The 21,120-nt window shown below is 40.1% G+C and overlaps 1 protein-coding gene across 3 annotated transcripts in view; it reads left to right on the top strand.

Annotated features, from left to right (window-relative positions):
- The first annotated feature begins 7,393 nt into the window (after window positions 1-7,393).
- Window positions 7,394-21,120, top strand: part of LOC145410985 (uncharacterized) — a 46,914-nt gene continuing 33,187 nt past the window's right edge. The window contains exons 1-2 of one of the 3 annotated variants that reach the window (XM_080281043.1): window positions 7,394-7,514; window positions 14,528-14,686. In XM_080281043.1, coding sequence (XP_080137169.1) covers window positions 14,536-14,686 — 151 coding nt within the window. In that variant the 5' untranslated portion in view covers window positions 7,394-7,514; window positions 14,528-14,535. Of the gene's footprint in view, window positions 7,515-7,693; window positions 7,726-14,527; window positions 14,687-21,120 lie in introns of those variants that run through there. The other 2 variants (XM_080281042.1, XM_080281044.1) reach the window with 2 other exon arrangements.

Genomic DNA, 21,120 nt, shown 5'->3' with positions numbered 1-21,120 from the left:
CTCTCTTTCTCTCTATTTATCCTTTATACTATTCTTCCTTTTAATCTACGTTGGTTCTCAGTCGAGAGAGAGAGAGAGAGAGAGAGAGAGAGAGAGAGAGAGAGAGAGAGAGAGTAGACAGACACAAAGACATATAGATATGGTGTGTGTGTGTGTGTGTGAGAGAGAGAGAGAGAGAGAGTAGACAGACACAAAGACATATAGATATGGTGTGTGTGTGTGTGTGTGTGTGTGTGTGTGTGTGTGTGTGTTCTTACCTAATTGTATCTTTACAGGAATGAGTCAAGCTCGTACTGTCCCGTGTCTTAAACCATATTTATCATACATATCCTTAAATTTGTGAATTGTTTTGGCACACACTATTTCATTCGGTAGTGCATTCCATTGATCAATTGCTCTGTTTGGGAAACTGAATTTCCTTACGTCTTTATCACCTCTCTTCTTATGCAGTTTTTTGCAGTGTCTTCTTGCTGATGCTTCTCCATATGTTAAGTAATCATTTATGTCTATTTTCTCCTTTCCTGATATGCACTTATATAGCATTATCATGTTACCTCTTTTTCTTCTCTCATGTAGTGTTGGTAGATTCAGTTTATTTAGTCTTTCTTCGTAGCTTCGGTCCCTTAAGCTTGGTATCCATCTTGTAGCGGCCCTTTGAACTTTTTCAATCTTGTCTATATGCTTTTTGAGATGAGGACTCCAGACTATTGATGCATATTCCAGGGTTGGTCTAATGAATGATGTTATTATCCTTCTTAGCATGTCTTCATTTATGTATGTGAACGCTATTCTCATATTTGCAAGCAGTGTATACATGTTCCGTTCCTTCTCGCTGATGTGGTCAGCCGGCGATAGTCTGTTATTGATAATCACACCTAGGTCTTTCTCTCTTTCTGATGTGTATAGGGTTTTATTTTCTAACTTATAATCCCAATCAGGTCTTTTTCCACTTTTACCAAACTTGATTACATGACACTTGTCCACATTGAATTCCATTTGCCATGTACTACTCCATTCATGAAGTTTATTTAATTCTTCTTGTAGCTCCCTACAAGAGTCTGTGCTAGTAATTCTCCTTTGTATTTTTGCATCACCTGCAAACATATTCAGATAGCTCTCATTTCCAGTGTTACTGTTTATATCATTTATGTACACTAGAAACATGATTGGTGCCAGCACCGAACCCTGTGGTACTCCACTAGTCACTTCTTTCCATGATGAGTAGTTTCCTCTTAGTACTGTCCTCATTTCTCTTTTTATGAGAAAGTCTTGCATCCAACAAAACAGTTTGCCTCGAATTCCTCCTTGATGGTACAGCTTCCATAAAAGTCTTTGGTGTGGTACTGTGTCAAAAGTTTTCTTGAAATCTAAATAGATACTGTCCACCCATCCTTCCCTTTCCTGTATTGTGTTTGTTACTCTGTCATAGTAGCTCAACAGATTAGTAACACATGATTTTCCTTTTCTGAAGCCAAACTGTCTTTCTGTTATCATACTGTGTTCTTCTAGATGATTTACCCAAGCTTTTCTTATAAGTTTTTCTAATACCTTGCTTACAACACTGGTCAGTGATACTGGTCGGTAGTTGAGAGGATTTTGTCTATTTCCTTTCTTGAATAAGGGGACTATATTTGCTTTTTTTCCAAATATCAGGTAGTTTCCCTTGACTCAAGGATTTCTTGAAAATTAAAAATAATGGTTTACTTAACTCCTTTGCACATTCTCGTAACACCCAACATGAAATTTCATCAGGACCACTTGCTTTTCCTCTGTCTAATCTACTTAACTCCTCCTGTATTACTTTTTCTGCTATTTGTATATCTGGTAGTATGTGTGGACGTGCGTGTTCCACATAGTCCCTCTCAAAATTTTTTTCTTCTGTAAAAACTAATTGGAAATTCTTATTTAGTGCTTCACAACTATCTTTCTCTTGTGTATAAGTGATTCCCTCGTCCGTAATGGATTATATTATATCTTTTGCTTTGGTTTTGCTTCTGATATAGCTGTAAAACAGCTTTGGTTGATCACTACTTTTATTTATTATATCCTCCTCAAACTGTTTTTGGGCTTCCCTCCTTATTCTTGTATAGTCGTTTCTTGCCTGTTTGTAATTATTATACGCCCTTTCACTATTGTGTCTTCTGTATCTATTCCACAACAAATCTCTTCTTTCTTTTGATTTTTTACATTCTGTATTGAACCATTTCTGTATTTTCTTATCTGCTTCTTTGTGCTGTGGGATGTACTTCTGGACTTCTATTTCATAAAATTCACAAAATTTTTTATATACAGCATTTAAATCTTATCCTCTAAGCTCATTTTCCCAATCAACTTCTAAGAAATACTTCTTTAGGTCTTGATAATTTCCCTTTTTATAGTTTAGGCTCTTTTTGTAACTGTCATTGCTGTTTACTATGTCATATGCTATCCTGAAGTTATAATTTAGTACTGCATGATCGCTTTTGCCGAGTGGAGGGTGATATATTAAACTGTCAATGTCATTTTCTTACCTAGTAAATATTAGATCAAGCACTGAAGGTACATCGTCCTCTTTTTCTAGTGGTTTCCCTCACATGTTGCGTTAAGAAAAACTCTTGTACGAGATCCAGGAGCTTTTGGTCCCAACAGCTTTCTTGGCTATTTATATCTAGAGTATTCCAATTTGTATTTGTATTGCAGTCCCCAGTTACTAAGGATTTCAGGGGCAGTGTCCAACTTTTTTTAAAATAACGTCTCAACAAAGCGTCGGACAAGGATTTAACTTTGGCAGTGCATGTTTGAGACCCCGACCTAATTTGTAAAATTATGCTTTTGTACCAAATGTGTATGATTAAGGCATTTATAAGAGTAAATGTAGGGTAAACTTAGCTAAAATCGTCAGAGGCATGTAGCGAGGCTAGCTTCGGTCACGATACAAGCCCCGCCCACAATTCGGAACGTGACGTCGGTGTGACGTAGTAGTAATCACCGACGCAAGTGGCATTTCTATCTTTCTAACCCCCCCCATACTGTACTTTCTCTCTCTCTCTCTCTCTCTCTCACACACACACACACACACACACACACACACACACACACCGAAGTAATATTTCACCCTTACTTTAGATTCAGTATGGCCGCAGCTCAGAGATATGAGTAACCCTGAGGCATTGAATCTGAAGCAGCTTACATAAAGACAGAACTGCCACTTGCGTCGGTGATTACTACTACGTCACACCGACGTCACGTTCTGAATTGTGGACGGGGCTTGTATCGTGCCCGAAGCTAGCCTCGCTACATGCCTCTGACGATTTTAGCTAAGTTTACCCTACATTTACTCTTATAAATGCCTTAATCATACACATTTGGTACAAAAGCATAATTTTACAAATTAGGTCGGGGTCTCAAACATGCACTGCTAAAGTTAAATCCTTGTCCGACGCTTTGTTGAGACGTTATTTAAAAAAAACAGTTGGACACTGCCCCTGAAATCCTTAGTAGTATAATTCTTTCCGATTTCTCTTCCATTTTATGTAGCAAGGATCTTATACTCTGAATTGTACTCTCTGCCAGGTCCTCATATTCGTCTCTTTCCCATGTGTTTGATCTGGGTGGCATATGTGTCGATTTCTACTGCAATCAGTTCTACTTGTGATGGTATATCTAGGTTTATTTCCTTGACTTTTAGATTTTTCTTAGTTAATATTATAATTCCTCCTCCTTTTTTTAAATTTCTGTCTCTTCTCCATATATTGTATTCCTCTAAGTTTAGTATGTCATTGGATATCCTTGGTGTTAATTTTGTCTCAGTTAGGCATATTATTTGTGGTTCATTTTCTCTGACAATCATTCATCTCTAGTAATTTAGATACCATTCCATCCACATTTGAGTACATCAACTTTATCATCTTGTTTATATACTTGTCATGACATGGTTCTTCTAACTTCCTCCTTTTTCTTCCATCCTGTTTGTGTACCACTTTCGTACCTGCAATCCTATTACTTTGTAAAAAAAAATTTCTTCTTGTCCTCTTCTGATCTTCCCTCATTTTTTGTTTTTGCTTCCTCCCTTTTCTCTTTCAGTAATTCCAGTTCCTCTTGTGTTAGGCATCTTTTTATCCATACATTTTTGAACTCCTCTTTTTCCCTAAGATTCTTTGCATTTTTTAGTATCTCTTCCACAGTGTTTACGCTCTGGAAAGTCACCTTTAGAGGTCTTGTCTTGCTTTTCTCGTATTTCCCTAACCTTTTGTGTTCCTCTATGTCTTTACTACAGATTTCCTCTGATACTTCTTTCAGTAAGCTCATTACATTTGCCATCTCCTTTTTGTCTCTAGTGATTTTGTTTTTAATTTCTTCCTCTTCTATACCAGTGATTACTATTGATTTATTTATTTCTACTGAATCTCTGACTAACTTTGGATTGTTTTGGATTATTCTTTTCACTTCCTTTTTAATGTTTTTTTCCACCCTTGTTTCTAAGTCTTTCTTTACTTTCACCATTTCAGCATACGTGGTTTCTACATCATTTTTGTAGCTTTGCACAGCTTCATTCACCTGTGTTATCTTCTCCTCAATATCACTGCTCTGGTCCATAACACTGCTTGCTTGTCTAATTGTCTCTGTGTCATTTTTTAACTCTTCCATAACACTTTCGTGATTAACTACTGTAGCCTACTTCCCATTTCACTCACTTTCTTCCTAAAGGTATTCAATTCCACTGTTAGTTCACTGATGGTTGTCTTTCTTATTGGCCTCCCTTCCCAGTTTTTCTATCTCTTCCTTTTGCAAGTGCATTTGCTTCTTTATTTCATCAATTTCATTTTTGAAAGCCATTTCTAGTTTGTGTACACGTTCAACCAGTCTATTGTGAGTCTCCACTTCAACCAGTTCTTGGTAGAAATCATCATTTTGCTTTTTACTTTTATCCCTTTTCTTTTCCAAATTTGTTTTACTGAAGTATGTATCCATTTTGTAATACTAAATGAAGAGTATGTACTTACACTTTCCGCGTGTTGCCGTAGTATAAACAAACCCAGCTGACTCAACGCATCGTGGTTCTTTGTTGTTTGATCAGTCTTATTTAAACTTATTATTTCTTTTCCTTTTAATAATGAAAAATCATTTAGTCTAACCTGGTACAGAGCTTGACTCATTCAAAGATACTTATTTAGGTAATGCCTCTGGCCGTGTTGAGCTGGTATGGAGCGCCGGTAAAAGACGTCTTCCTCCGACGATGCCGTGTGTGTGTGTGTGTGTGTGTCATCTAGCCCAGTCTAACTATATATAACCTCACATAATCTCACGTGACCTCCAGATACTTAAATTATAACAGCCCAACCTGACCACCAAATCTAATCAAACGCAGCTTAACCCTATCTAAAGCGACCTAATCTCGCCCAGTCTCACTTAACGTGGCCATACCTAACCTATCCCCACCCAGACACACCTAAAATGACCTAATCCAAGCCAACCTAACCCAGCCCAACCAAAACATATTTAAACAAACCTATTCTAACCCAGTCTAACCTAATATGTCTATACCTAGTCCACCTGAACACAACGCAACCAAAAATGACCCAGTCCAACCAAACCCTGCCTAAAGTGACCTAACCTAGGTTGATATTGGCTATTCATTCTTTAAGATTTCCATGCCTGTGAAAGTAACACTCCAAGTTTCGCCTGTACTATTTATAAGTGGTTTGTATGTGTGTGTGTGTGTGTGTGTGTGTATTTACCTAATTGTATCTTTACAGGAATGAGTCAAGCTCGTACTGTCCCGTGTCTTAAACCATATTTATCGTACATATCCTTAAATTTTTAAATTGTTTTAGCACACACTATTTCATTCAGTAGTGCATTCCATTGATCAATTACTCAGTTTGGGAAACTGAATTTCCTTACGTCTTTATCACCTCTCTTCTTATGCAGTTTTTTGCAGTGTCCTCTTGCTGGTGTGTGTGTGTGTGTGTGTGTGTGTGTGTGTGTGTGTGTGTGTGTGTAATTTTTCACCGGGTCGGTCAGGATCACCTGATGGTCGTGATCGTCAGCTTTTACCCTCCCGGAAGGGAGCCGAGAGCTCATATAGTCCGATCTAAGGGCAAGGCTGTGCCCTTCACACACCACACACCCGTCCCCTTGCTCAAAGGGGACAGTAACCACCCACTTCGTCAGTGAAACTTTTCGCAACCTGAGCGAGGCGCGAACTCCCGTCTACCAGATGGCAAGCGAGAACGTTACCACTGTGTGTGTGTGTGTGTGTGTGTGTGTGTGTGTTCTTACCCTTTTTACAGGAATGAGTCAAGCTCGTACTGTCCCGTGTCTTAAATAATATTTATCGTACATATCCTTAAATTTGTTAATTGTTTTGCCACACACTATTTCATTCGGTAGTGCATTTCATTGATCAATTACTCTGTTTGGGAAACTGAATTTCCTTACGTCTTTATCACCTCTCCTCTTATGCAGTTTTTTGCATTGTCCTCTTGCTGATGCTTCCCCATATGTTAAATAATCATTTATGTCTATTTTCTCCTTCCCTGATATGCATTTATATAGCATTATCATGTCACCTCTTTTCCTTCTCTCCTGTAGTGTTGGTAGATTCAGTTTATTTAGTCTTTCTTCGTAGCTTAGATCCCTTAAGCTTGGTATCCATCTTGTAGCGGCCCTTTGAACTTTTTCAATCTTGTCTATGTGTTTTTTGAGATGAGGACTCCAGACTACTGTGTGTGTGTGTGTGTGTGTTTGAAAGGGTACAGCCGGAAAGGGAGGTTGTTGGTTCACTGAAAGCAGTGATGAGAAATAGGGAGGTGGGTATGGAAGAAGTCACTGCATGATGCTATTGTGATCCCTACCCTGACGTATGGAAGCGAGGCGTGGACCTTGCAAGAGGGGAACAAGTCAAGAGTGAGAGCAGTGGAAATGAGTTACTTGACAGGAGCATGTGTAGTGACATGGAGGGACAGGTTGACGAATGAAGAAGTGAAGGAACGTTGTGGGGTGGATGTGGATGTGGTTGAGAAGATTAGGAGAAATACACTGAGGTGGTCTGGACATGTGGATAGAATGGAGGATGAAAGACTGACTAAGAGGGTGTCTGTAAGTGAGGTGGAGGGACAGAGAGGGAGAGGTAGACCGAGGATGACGTGGAGAAATGGAGTTGAGAGGTATACGAAGGAGGGGGGAGTGATCTGCGGGGAGGGTAGTCAAATGGTGGGTGACAGAGCGACTCGGAGGCGTTTTGTCTGCGGCCACCCTTTATGGGATCAGAGCGTCGAGCTATAGACAGATAGATATTGGACCGCTGAGCTCTACTGTATATGGAGAGGCTATCTCCGCAGCGAGCGTGTAACTTTGGCCGCCACATTGAAACACCCGCATTCGTCGCCTCCACCACGGATCCCTGTTTATAGCTTTGCTGTTTCTGCTTCGCTGTTGCTTACATAAGCTAAGCAGTGGGGCATGGCACTATATTTTCCGAATTCATCGGCTGATATCAAACTTCAAAGGGCGTGGGCGTCAGCTGTAGCATGGTTAATGTGCATAAACAATAATCAGCGCCGCCCAGTCTACTGCAAAAATAAATCCGTCATTTACTTTTTACTTGTTTACTCCTGATCCACCACCTTTTTCATTGTACTGCATATTGCATGCGCAAATTTGTAGTACGATAACTTACTGTGTTTATGTTTTTGCTGAAGGATGTGTGCGGCAGGACTCACCACCTCTTTCTGTATATGTACAGTATGTGTGCAATAAATATTTTGATGTTGATATGAAAGAAAATAGACGTAGCTTTGTATGACAGGCACGATATGGAAATTACTGGCATATCATAAGTTACGTAATCTAAGTTATGAGCAGCATTAAGAAGATAACCATTCGCTGATGGGCATAAAGCTGACAACGTAAGGTTAAAATGCATCATATTTGTACTGTTCTTTGACATCCACTCATCAGCTGTACGGTAATAGCATGTAGGAATTTTCCATTAAAAGTCGCAACTTTATTGTCAAAGTACATGCGAGTTATTGAGAAACAAGGGAGTGTTAGACTTTAACAGCCATGAGATGATTCTTGTTAGTGAGACATAATTCTACATTAATGAGATGACTGTGGTTAGTGGGCCATGACTCTGGATAGTGGGGCATAATTATTGTTTGTGGGACATGACTGAGATAGAAATATGGAGTGAATAGATATATGTATGTGAGATAGGCGATGTGAATTGGAAAAAGGGCAGCCAAATAGCAGAAGTCATGGCAACATGGAGGCAATTTGGGGTAAATGTTTACAAAACCATAATACCACATTAATGACCCCACAATATCTTACATATTTGTTGTACGTGTCAGAAACACCACAGAAAAAAGTTGAATTTGGGCAACGAATTGATTGATGCTCTTATTTCTCTGGACTCTATCATTGCTTTGTAAACATTAACCCCATCAAAGCCTTTTACTATTATTTTTTTTTTTCTATGGTGTAAATAAACTGAAACATGAATTTCAAGCCATTTTAGCCACTGACCTACCCAAGTGCCACTTAACCTAGATCTTAGTGCGACAAAATACAGTAAACTCTCACTTATCCATCGTCGCAGTATCCGTCCCACTGCAGTATCTGGTGCTGCTGGCTCGACTCTATGAATGTAATCTATGGCAAAAGTGTGAAATATGCGGTGCCGAAACAGAACGTAATTGACGGTTCCATGCAATATCTGTCGTTGAGGTGTATCAACCAGCTTGTAAATGGTAGCCAACCGGTGCTGTATTACTGTATTTTGCCATTACTGTATTTTATGCTTAATTTTCACCTTTTGCTCGTGTGAACATTTTTAGAATAGAAAGCTGAGATGGATAATAATACAATGTCCGGCTCAGTGCCGAATGTTGAGCCGGATGCAATATCCAGCATAGGGAATGGTTAATTAGGCTGGATAATTGAGAATTTTCTGTACCAAATCAGTAGTCATTTACCAAATTGGCACTTTTTTCATCATAATTTTTATCACCATATAGGTTCATACACACTAATTATCTGCAATCAGGTCAAAATTTAGTGTTTAATTTAGCTGTTAAAAAAAAAAAAAAAAAAAAAAATCACTATTAAGAGCAAAAACTTGCTAAAGTTAACAGAAGTGTTTTGCTTCTAGCCCGACAACTCACCTTGATGCACTTCTACTTTGTATAAATATTGATTTAATATGCGAATATATTTGTTTGCATGGTAAATCAATATTTATGCAAAATAACTATGTCAAGGTGTGTTGGTGATCTAAGGGGGAAATAGGATATCCACTAACTTTAGCATGTTTTCACTTTGAATCCTGATTTTTTATTAATAGCTAGTTAAATTCACAATTTTCTGACTGGAGATAGATTTCAAATAATTAGGTGTGTATGAACCTAAGAGTAAAGTTATGGTGTTTCAGAGGAATGAAGTCACAGAATGCAGGGTGAGGTTGGATATCGAGGATATGGAGAATGTGAGTGCATTCAAGTACTTGGGTACTGTGATGAGTAAGGATGGAACTCTGGGGGATGAAGTGCATGAAAGGGTACAGCAGGGAAGGAAGGTTGTTGGTTCACTGAAAGCAGTGATGAGAAATAGGGAGGTGAGTATGGAAGTTAAGAAGTTACTGCATGACAATATTGTGATCCATACCCTGACGTATGAAAGCGAGGCATGGACCTTGCAAGAGGGGAACAAGTCAAGAGTGAGAGCAGTGGATATGAGTTACTCGAGAGGAGCATGTGGAGTGACGTGGAGGGACAGGTTGACGAATGAAGAAGTGAAAGAACGTTGTGGGGAGGATATGGTTGTGGTTGAAAAGATTAGGAAAAATACACTGAGGTGGTTTGGACATGTGGATAGAATGGAGAATGAAAGACTGACTAAGAGGGTGTATGTGGGTGAGGTGGAGGGAGGGGAAGACTGAGGATGAGTTGGAGGGATGGAGTTGAGAGGTATATGAGGGAAGGGAAAGTGAGTTGGGGGGAGGGTAGTCAAATGGTGGGTGACAGAGCGACTTGGAGGCGTTTTGTCTGCGGCCTCCCTTTGCGGGATTAGGGCATCAGGCTATAGATAGGTAGATAAATAGTATGAACCTATATGGTGAAAAAATATATATTTTCCTATTACAAGTGCTGATTCGATATTTCATTGCACCACGTACATCCATGTTATTTCAACCTAACCAAGATTAATTTCCAATCTTAACCTAAGTTGTCGGCAAAGCCCATCTTGCTGGATTTCAAATGTGAAAACATGCAATAGACCCACTTCCAGCCCTCTGAATGCATGTTGAATCAGGACCATAGTACACCACTGAACACAAAAGCATACCGCAATAACCTCATTTGACCATAATGACCCACCAAGAAACAAAAATGCGTTGCTTTAAAGGAACAAAACTCAGCAAACTGTCAGCACTCACACACAGTAAAGACCCCACAATATCTCATATAGTTTTAATCACAGAAGAAAGTTGACTTAAAACTACAACGAACTGAATCACGTTATTTATTAGAAACCTGGTGTTATGATTTTGTAAATATCATTACAGTTTGTTTGTAGCCACCCATAATTTTAGGGATTGAGGTGAATGGCAATAGATGGGGACATGTTTGTGGAGTATTCTTTGCATGAGATATAGGATAATCATCATCATCATCATCCGAACCTCCTTTCCCACCTTAGGGCAGGGTGAAGAGTAGCAATGTCCAGACAGCCCAAATTTGCTCAGTCCAATGGGCCATGCCTCCATTCACTTACCATTCAAGTCCCTGGAATCCTGGCTCTATCTGATATGCCAAAAACATTCACCACATTCTGTAGCTTCACATAAACGTATCTGATAGAGTAAATTCGGACACTATCACGTTAGAAAAGGATGCCAAATCCCTGATCATACGCTTCTCCTCACAATATTCATCCAGCCAGCTTGATCTCTGGTCAGTCCTCTAGCCTCATTAACTTCCAAACATCTCTTCCTCACACACTCATCCACCATAACCCTCCACCGTCTCCTTGGCCTGCCTCACCTCCTCCCTCCTTCCGATTTGCTCAGATATACCTTTTTCACCACTTTATTGTTATCCATTCTCTCCACATGACCATACCATCTCTGTACACTCTCTTCGATTCTGGTGTCCACAGACTTCCTCACTCCACATCTTTCATGAATCACATTATTTCATCTTATCCGCTCTCTGTACTCCATATACATTCCTCTGCAGTCCCATCTCCACTGCTCTCACTCTTGACTTTTCATTTTCGTGCCACACCATAATCTCACATCCATATGTTAAAGTTTGCACTGACACTCCTTCATGTGTGCCTCGTGCAACTGCAACACTCAAGCCTCTGTTTCTCATCAAGGCCTTCATTGCACTAGCTACTTTCCTTCCTTGTACCACTGTACTTTCCACTTCTTTTGCACATTTTCCTCTCTTTTTCTATCACTGTACTCAGGTGTCTGAACTCTCCCACCCATTCCAGTCTCTCTCCTTTCACTGTAACATCAAACTTGGAGTCACCTTCTCTCTCAATAACCATCATTTTACTCTTTTCTACATTTACTCTCAAGACATGATGCTCACAGACATCAGCAAAACTCTGCACTAGTCTCCCAAGTTCTTGTCCAGTATTTGCAAGTAATACTGCATCATCAGCATACAACAAATTTGAGATAATCCATCCATCACCATTCTGTACCAACACCATCCCCCTCTCCATTACTTGTGTTTTTACTTCTCTCATTACTCCATCCATATATATATACTGAACAACCATGGGGACATCACACAACCTTGTTCCACATCCACACCAATCGTGAACAATTCACTTAGATGCCCATTTACCCTTACACATGCTTCACTACCATCATAAAAACTCTTGACAGCACCTAGCAGCTTACCATCTACACCATACATATGCAGAACCTTCCAAAATCCTTCTCTGTCTACTTTGTCATATGCTTTTTCCGGACCCATGAATGCCATAAACACCTTATAGTCCTTCTCACAAGCCTTCCTCACTATCTGTCTCACTGCAAATATTTGATCCACACATCCTCTGCCACTCCTAAAGCCACCCTGAATAGGGAGGCTGCCAGAGATCAAGCAGCACAGAGAGCCGCCATTAGGTCACCGAGGCTGATGCATGCAAGTATGTTGCAGCCTTTATGAATGATACAAAATGATAAATGATACAAAAGTTAGGATAAGTTTAGTTAACCCTCTGAGATTCCGACGATGCGATTTTGTGTCATGCCCATAGGGGCATTTGTCTTCTTAGTATAATAGGAAAAGGTATGGTAGGATACTTACTGACAGAGTTAGAGAAAGAACAGAGGAATTAGTTGGAGAAGAACAGGGAGGCTTTAGGAAGGGAAGAGGTTGTGTAGATCAGATATTCATTCTTAGATCTTTAGTGGAAAAGTTTCTAGAGGAGGGAAAGAAGTTGTATGCGGCTTTCATGGATTTGGAGAAAGCATTTGACAGGGTGGATAGACAAGGATTGTGGAAAGTGTTAAGAATATATGGAGTAGATGGGAAGTTGTTGAATGCTGTGAAGAGTATGTATGATGGTGCTAAGGCTGCAGTGCATGTGGATGGTGAACTGAGTGAATTTTTCTCTTTGAAGGTTGGGTTGAAACAGGGATGTGTCATGTCTCCACGGTTGTTCAATCTGTACATGGATGGGGTAATAAAAGAGGTACAAGGTAGGGTAGTGGATGTTGGAGTGGCCCTGGTGAGAGAGGATAATGTTTGGAAACTCCCTGTACTGTTGTTTGCAGATGATACTGTGTTGTTGAATGAAGACGAAGGGGAGCTGCAAGGCTTGGTGGATGAGTTTGGGAGAGTGTGTACGAAACGGAATCTAAAGGTGAATGTAGGGAAGAGTAAAGTGATGGTCTTTGAGAGAGGTGAAGTCAGTGAATGTACAGTGAGGTTGGATGAGGAGGAATTGGAAAATGTGAGTATGTTTAAGTACTTGGGTAGTGTGATGAGTAAGGATGGAGGTTTGGAGGGTGAAGTGCTTGAAAGGGTACCGTACAGCAGGGAAGAAAGGTTGCTGGTTCTTTGAAAGCAGTGATAAGAAGCAGGGAAGTGAGCATGGAAGTGAAGAAGTTACTACATGGCAGTATTGTGATACCAACTCTAACGTATGGAAGTGAAGCTTGGATGTTGTTGGAAAGACACAAGTCAAGAGTGAGAGCAGTGGAAATGAGTTATTTAAGAGGAGCCTGTGGAGTCACATGGAGAGACAGGCTGACGAATGAGGATATAAAGAAGCGTTGTGGTGTGGATGTGGATGTGATAGGAAGCGTTATGAGGAACACACTGAGGTGGTTTGGCCATGTGGAGGGGATGGAGGGTGAAAGACTGACGAAGAGAGTGTATGTGAGTGAGGTGGAGGGGGGAAGAGGGAGGGGGAGGCCGAGGATGAGATGGAGGGATGGGGTGGAGAGGTACCGGTATATGAGAGAGGGGTGTGTGAGTTGGGAGCAGGGCAGTGAAATGGCGGGGGAGAGGGTGACGTGGAGGCGTTATGTTTGTGGCCACCCCAAACAGGATTGAGGTGTCTGGCAACAGATAGATAGAATAGATAGATAAATCCAGCCATTGAGATTCTGATGAGTCGAATTCGAGTCATACAAAACAATTTTTTTTTTTTTTTTTGCATGTTTTCCAACTCCTATCTGGCGTTGTTCCACATACACTATCCTGTTTATCCTTTTTCAACTGTTTGTTATTACAGTGGCGAGTATATCAGATAGATATGCATGATAATTAGGTTTTTACCATGAATAAACTGCTCCCTACATGTCAACAAGTGGGTTGGTGGAGGGTTAGTGCCCCTCCCCGTAAAACAAATAACTCAAAGTCAAATGGCCACCTCTTACGGGATTATGGCGTCTGGCAATAGATAGATAGATAGACCATGAATAATATCAGTATTACTGGCATGGATATTTGCCAGTGTGACAGGGAGAGCTTTTGCTTTTCTCTGTGCAAACTAACATAAATTGCCATAACCTATACATCAACAGAAAGGGAATTTACTGTAGATTGACAAGGTGGTATCAAATTTCACGTAACTCTATTTTTTTTTTTTTTTTTTTACAAATATTTTTCTACAGAAGGGTGTGCGATTTTTCCTTTTTGGCTAACCTCTACTCGTCCTGTTGGCCTTTTAGCTATCGTATTTACCTTTTTTGACCATACTGCGATAAAGAGCAACTATTCAAACTTTAAAATGGTACCATATTCATTAATCTACAATAAAAAATTAGTATACTGTGGCCAATTAAGTAAAAATGTCGCTGTGCGACGGCGCGCTCAATGTGCGCCCAGCTGAATCTGGCACAGACACAATTAGCGGAGGGACAAAAATCTCAAAGGGATAAGTTTCGTTAGGTTAGGTTTACCGACAGATATTTTAGGCCTGCATTCTCTCTTTTCAAGGAAGGAGTATGTTTAGATTAGGTTTACCAGTATTGTAGTTAACTTAAGCCTTCATTTTCTTTTTTTTGCAGAAAGGAGGATGTCATCAGTGTTAGAAGCTGTGTGGGCATGGTTGTGGGGCCGCAACAATAATACCCTTATCAAACTGACTGTGGTGGACTTCTGTCTACAGTGGTCATTATGGGTGCTGGCATCACTGTTCAAGACAGAGAAATTTTATGATCTAGCAGGTTTGCCGTCATGTGAACTGTCCTCCTTTGTCTGCATTTCCTTCTGCCTGTTACTTCCAGTCTGTTATGCACCAGTCCATTACACACAATGTGTCTAGACATCTCAAAATTTATATACTGTATATATATAGTAATCCCTCCAATATCCGATGTAATAGAGCCATAGGCAGGTCCGGATAGTGGTCCTGTCTGGATATAGGGCCCCAGCTTCTGGACTTGTACTTATGGACCCTAACTCAGAAAAACACCTATACGACTCCCTCTGGACATGCATTGCACCTATTTAAGACCCAAATCACACCAATAAGGGACATAAAAGACTGAAATAAATGCAAAAGAACCATAAAATGAGGTTTAAGAGGTGAGTTTATACAATATTAAACATTCTGGGTACTTACAAGTCCCTTGCTCCTGAACTGGTTTGAACCGCCAGTTTGCAGTCCACAGTTAATCCTCTGCACTCTAAATACTAATTTCTTAACACTGCACAACACTGTAAATTCCTGCGTGTTCTAGTGGCGAGGTATTGCAGTTTATTCACTGTTTATACACAAAAAACAAGCACCTGTGGCTTGCATTGCTATGAGCATCTGCTCTCGATCGGAGTTAGACTGTGACTGTTGATGATGGCGGGGTAACAGAGTTGCCAGATCGCAACGGCCACATTACCAATCTCCTCAACTTTCATTACCAAATTTAACTTTTCATTACCAAATTCGTAAAGCTAGCATTTATTCTTCACTAATTATATATACAAGTGGAAATACATGTAATCACTCTCCTTATAATTAACACCATGTTGATTATTTTCACCCTATGTAGGGTAGCAGATTAATCAGAGAGAGCAAACAATCTACCATCTCCATCCTGTGTATCCTCATCTATCTATGTATCTATTGCCAGACGCCACAATCCCGTAAAGGGTGGCCATTTGACTTTGAGTTATTTGTTTTATGGGGAGGGGCCAAGTGTGGGCCAATTTGGTAATGAAAAATTCGTTTGGTAATGAATCAGAATAATGCATTACCAAATGGATTTTTCACATGTATGAGGATTAGTGTATCCTCATACATGTGAAAAATCCATTTGGTAATGCATTATTCTGATTCATTACCAAACGAATTTTTCATTACCAAATTGGCCCACACTTGGTAATGAAAAATACCAAATGGGAACCCTGACAAGGAAGGGGGGAGGGGGGAGGAAGGAAAGGGTGAAGGGACCATGGTGTAACAGCAGTTTGGTCCCAGGCGGAAATTTCAAATTACGGGTGGGAAAAAATTCATATTTTTTTTAATTTTTTGCGGTTTTTGGCCCATTTTGGGAATATTGGATCCCAGGACGATTATGTCCGGTTAGTGGGGATGTTCGAATATTGGGCGTTCGGATATTAGAGCGATTACTGTATATATATATATATATATGAGGCGTCTAGAACCAAAGGGGGATCGGCGCCAAAATGTACTTTTGAGTTATGACGCTTTAAAGTTGTGTTTATGGCAACGTCATAGCCAGAAGGCAATAAACAAACCTTTTATACATCAAAATTATCATCAGCGCCTATGCTGTACATGTAAAGCCAAAAAAACAAAACAATAATAACCGTAACCACAAAATAGGCAGTAAATCAAACCCCCAATTTATAAGTGGGCATAATAACATATTGTAGAGATTTAAAAACATAGCAGAAAAAACATCAACGAATGTATTAATGTACAAAACTTTATTAACTGAAGATTCCAGTTCACTTAATATTAATAAACGAATAATTATTACTGTAATTTCACATTTTTGACAACTAAAACTGAAATCAATGCAGGTATTATTTTTCCTCTACCATAATAGATTGAAATAATAACACTAAAAAAAAAAAGTAGTGTAGTGCTTAAGTAAATTGAAAAGGGGTAGTGGGGGGTTAAATGGTGGGGTCGTCATCTAGGAGAACGACATCCAACTCTGCCTCCTCGGTGCCACGCCCCCTCCCGCTGTCTCCCCTCACCACTCTCTTTTCCTCTTCCTTTCTACCTTTTTCCAATTCTCCACACACTTCTGACACTTATGAGAGGTTATAGGCACCACCTCCTCACTGTAACTAAGTGATGAACTCATCTTGTCACCCCCCCCTTCAACCCCAATAACAACAGCTCATCTTGCCACCAATAATCCACGATAAATGGGTAAAAATCCAATACGTAATAATTATACACCTCAGTGAACACGGGAGGGAAGCCTCACCGGCACACTGGGCTGGCCACACACTTGCTGATTGGCTGCTCTGGGGAAGTGGCAGAGAGTGAGAATGCTGATTGGTTTGGGCTGTGTGGCTTAGATGCCTGCCTGCTCTGATTTGTTTGCCTGACAGCATGGACAAACCCACGTGACTTTGAGCCCCTCTACCACTGTCCAGAAGGCCGAATCTTGTATGGCAATCAGTGCTGTCACTGAGAAGAGGGTTAAGCCTGTTGTCTCCCCTACCTAACTCAAACCAGTATATTGGTGGGGATGCCCCTTTGGCTCTAGATGCCTCTATATATATATATATATCAATCAATCAATCATTTCCTGTGGCACCCTCAGGGATGCATAGGGCCTCGATGAACTCACACCACCACATCCTATCTTGTGCTAACTCCTCAAGATCTCCCCAACACTCATCTCCAGCTTCCCGTCTCATTGTCCTCACCCACGTCTCTTTTGGCCTTCCTCTACCTCTCCTACCAAGTGCCACCCACCCTGGTGTACCTCGTACTATTCCCTGTCTCCTATACACATGTCCTAGCCACTTCCATCGTGAGAATCTAACATATTCATCGATCGGCTGCACTCCCGTTATTTCTCTAATTCTACTATTTGGTATCCTTTCCCACCACTTAACTCCTAATATTCTTCTAAGTGCTTTATTTTCAAACACCAAGAATTTATTTTCCATAGTCACTGTGCTGTACCAAGACTCGTGTCCATAAATTAAGATGCTCCTAACCATTACCTTATAAAGTTTGATTTTTGTATGCACAGAAAAATTGTTATTATTCCAAATATTTTTAAGCATTCCCATTGCCTGATTAGCCTTCTTTAACCTTTCCTCGAATTCAAAGTTCAAAGAACCATCCTTGGCTAAATAAGTACCTAAATATTTAAACCTATCAACTTGCTTTACAACCATACCTCCAATTACACATTCCTGCGCATTTTCCATATTCATATTGATTATTTCAGTTTTTCCACAATTAATAACCAAACCCACCTTGCGACCTTCACTCACCAAACAGTCCAACACTCTCTGCATCTCTTCTGGCCCATCACAAATCAAAACTATATCATCTGCATAATCTAAATCCAAAAGTTTCCTGTTCTCTCCCCAAAGTATACCTGCACCGGTTTCTGTTCCAACGCGTTTCATAATATAATCAATGACCAATATAAATAGTAAAGGCGATAGAACACCACCTTGAATTACTCCGGACTTGACTTCAAACGAATCACTCAGACAACCATCAACCATCACTTTACAAAATGTGTCCTCATGCATGTTCATAATGACCCTCACAAACTCCTCTGGTATTCCATAATGTCTCATGATTTTCCCCATAGTCTCTCTCGAAACACTATCAAAAGCCTTTTCAAAATCAACAAAACAAAGACTTAACGGTACTCTCATTTCATTAACTTGCTGCATCAAATGCCTAACTATAAAGATCTGATCATTGCAACCACGTCCCTTTCTAAAACCAGCCTGTTCATCCCTCAGAATACCCTCAACCACCGGCTCCAACCTATTTAACAACACTCTACTGAAAACTTTCAAAGCTATCGGTGACAAAGAGATTCCCCTCCAATTACCACATTCACTCAGGTCTCCCTTCTTCGGAATTTTAACAATTACACCATTCTTCCAAACTGATGGTAGTAGCCCCGTCACCCATATCTTATTGAATAGCTTGGTCAAGATCATTATTAATCTATCCCCCTCCACTTTAAACATTTCCGGAAATAAACCATCCTCCCCTGGTGCCTTATTATTCTTTAACTGTTTTACTGCTTCCTCCACTTCTGCAAGCCTCAACTCTCCTGTTTCTATATTTAAATCTTCCTGAGCAGACGGTATATCCTCTTCTGGTGGTATTGGTCTATTAAGAACTGTCTCAAAATACTCTTTCCATCTATTTTTAATATCTCCATCTTTGGTCAATAAATTTCCTTCCCTGTCTCTAACTGGTATTTCCTTGCGTTTACCTGCATTACCACTCAGTTCTCTAATCGATTCATGTGCTATTCTTTGACTCTGTCCATCATTTTTGTTTATTAAGATTTCAGTCTCTGCAACCTTTTCATCCACACATCTTCTTTTATCTCTCCTAGCTAACCTTCTTACTTCTGAATTCAAACTCCAGTACGCAGCTCTTGCTAATTCAATCTCTCGTTCATCAACGCATTGCATCTCACTCCTCTATTTAGCCTCACCTCTCCTTTTTATCATATCCCACGTTTCCTCTGATATCCATTTCTTTCTCCTGAATCTATGTCTCCTTCCAATCGTACATTGAGCAGTCTCATGCAAAACTTTGTTCACATCCTCCCACATCTCATCTACACTTCTCTCCCCCTCTTCCAACGTTTCCAACACCAAAAACCTATTTCTGCATTCTAATCTGAATTCCTCCTTTTCTTCTCCTTCCCTTCTAAGCTTAACAATATCGTATCTACCAACACCAGATTTTTCCTTCTTCTGATTTTTAAGTTTAAACCTTATTTTTGCAATGCTGAGTTGATGGTCACTACCAATATCCGCTCCCCGTTTAACATGAACATCTAGCAGAGAACTTCTATGCCTCCTACTGATAGCGATGTGATCAATCTGATTTTTATATTTTCCACACGGCGACACCCAAGTTGTCTTGTGTATATTGCAATGCTGAAAGAGTGTGCCCCCGATGACTAAGTCATTTGCTAGACAGAAGCTTCCAAACCTCACTCCGTTTTCACTCATCCTACTACCAACTCCCATCTTACCCATACATGCCTCAAATCCCTCATTTGAGCAGCCCATTACTGCATTAAAGTCTCCAACGCAGATCAAAACATCATGTCTAGGTACCCTTCCTACTCCTTCTTGCAACTTTTCATAAAATGTGTCTTTCCTTTCATCGAGTGCATCATTAGTAGGTGCATAGCACACAAACAGACTGATGTTGCCATGATTTGATTTAAACCGTGCGTATAACAATCGCTCATCTATAGGATCCCACTCACATAATGCCTTATTTGCCTTACAACCCAGCAACAATCCTACTCCCTGATAATGCATTCCGTCCTGTCGGCCAGATATCAATAAACGTATACCATCCTCCAAATCCAACTTATCAACTCCAGTTAATCTAGTTTCTGTCAGAGCACAAATATCAAGTCCATAATTTTGAAAAACCTTCACTAACTCATCGATTTTACCGTCATGATTTAGCGTTCTCACATTCCAGTTACCAATTTTAATTGTATTTTTTGCATTAACAAATGAATTAGATTGTAATTGAGGCAACCATGAGATTCTTAGCACCCCCTGCCCATTTAAGGGCTGCACGGGACTGGGGGCCATTATTGTTCTTTCAGAGTCCATCAAGGTTTCTTTGGCTAACTTCCTGAACACCTCGCCAATGTGTTGCAGTCGCAGTAGGCAGCTAACTTGCCTAATTGCCCACACCTGAAAGACCCAGCTATGCTGTAGCCAGTCACGTGCCGGCATGCTTCCCAGCCATTTCATTCTCAAGGAGTTCCTCTGCCTGAGAAAGCAACCACCCCCCTGCTCCCGAGGGCTTTTGATCTGTGTAGGTAGAGGGCGATCACTCCCTCACTAGCCATATACAGTGTATATACAGTGTATAGGCTATATATATATATATATATACACATACAGTATAGATAGATACACAGATTGTTAGAGACATGGATAGATAGACAATAAACAGATAGGCAGATAGATATAGATAAGAGAGAAATATATGTAGACAGATAAGAAAATATATATATATATATATATATATATATATATATATATATATATATATAGACAGAGACATGGATAGATAGATAAACAGATAGGCAGATAGATTTTTTTTTTTTATAAATAACAGAACAGGAAGGAAAAACAAATGAGTAAAAAAAAAAACCAATCCATACACCAGATTACTGGCATCCTCCGTTCATAAAATATCTGTAACAGTTAGACTTGAACAGCTGTGGGTTGAAATTTGGAGGGAAACAACTCTGGGGAAGCGAATTCCAGAGAGATGCAGTTCGGGGAATGAAAGAATTCTGATAGGCAGAAGTTCTGCAATATGGCTGAGTGACATTCCAGTCCTGAGCGCTACTAGATGCCCGTGTAGCACAAGGGAAGGCATGGAGAGGTGGCACCAAGGACTTAACTTCGTCTGAGCATTTGC

Source organism: Coenobita brevimanus, chromosome 87 (genome assembly GCF_032717465.1).
Source record: "Coenobita brevimanus isolate Jiangsu-jjx chromosome 87, ASM3271746v2, whole genome shotgun sequence".
In the NCBI taxonomy this organism is placed as follows: domain Eukaryota; kingdom Metazoa; phylum Arthropoda; class Malacostraca; order Decapoda; family Coenobitidae; genus Coenobita; species Coenobita brevimanus.
The sequence above is the reverse complement of the archived record's forward strand: the minus strand, read 5'-3'. Positions and strand labels throughout refer to the sequence as shown.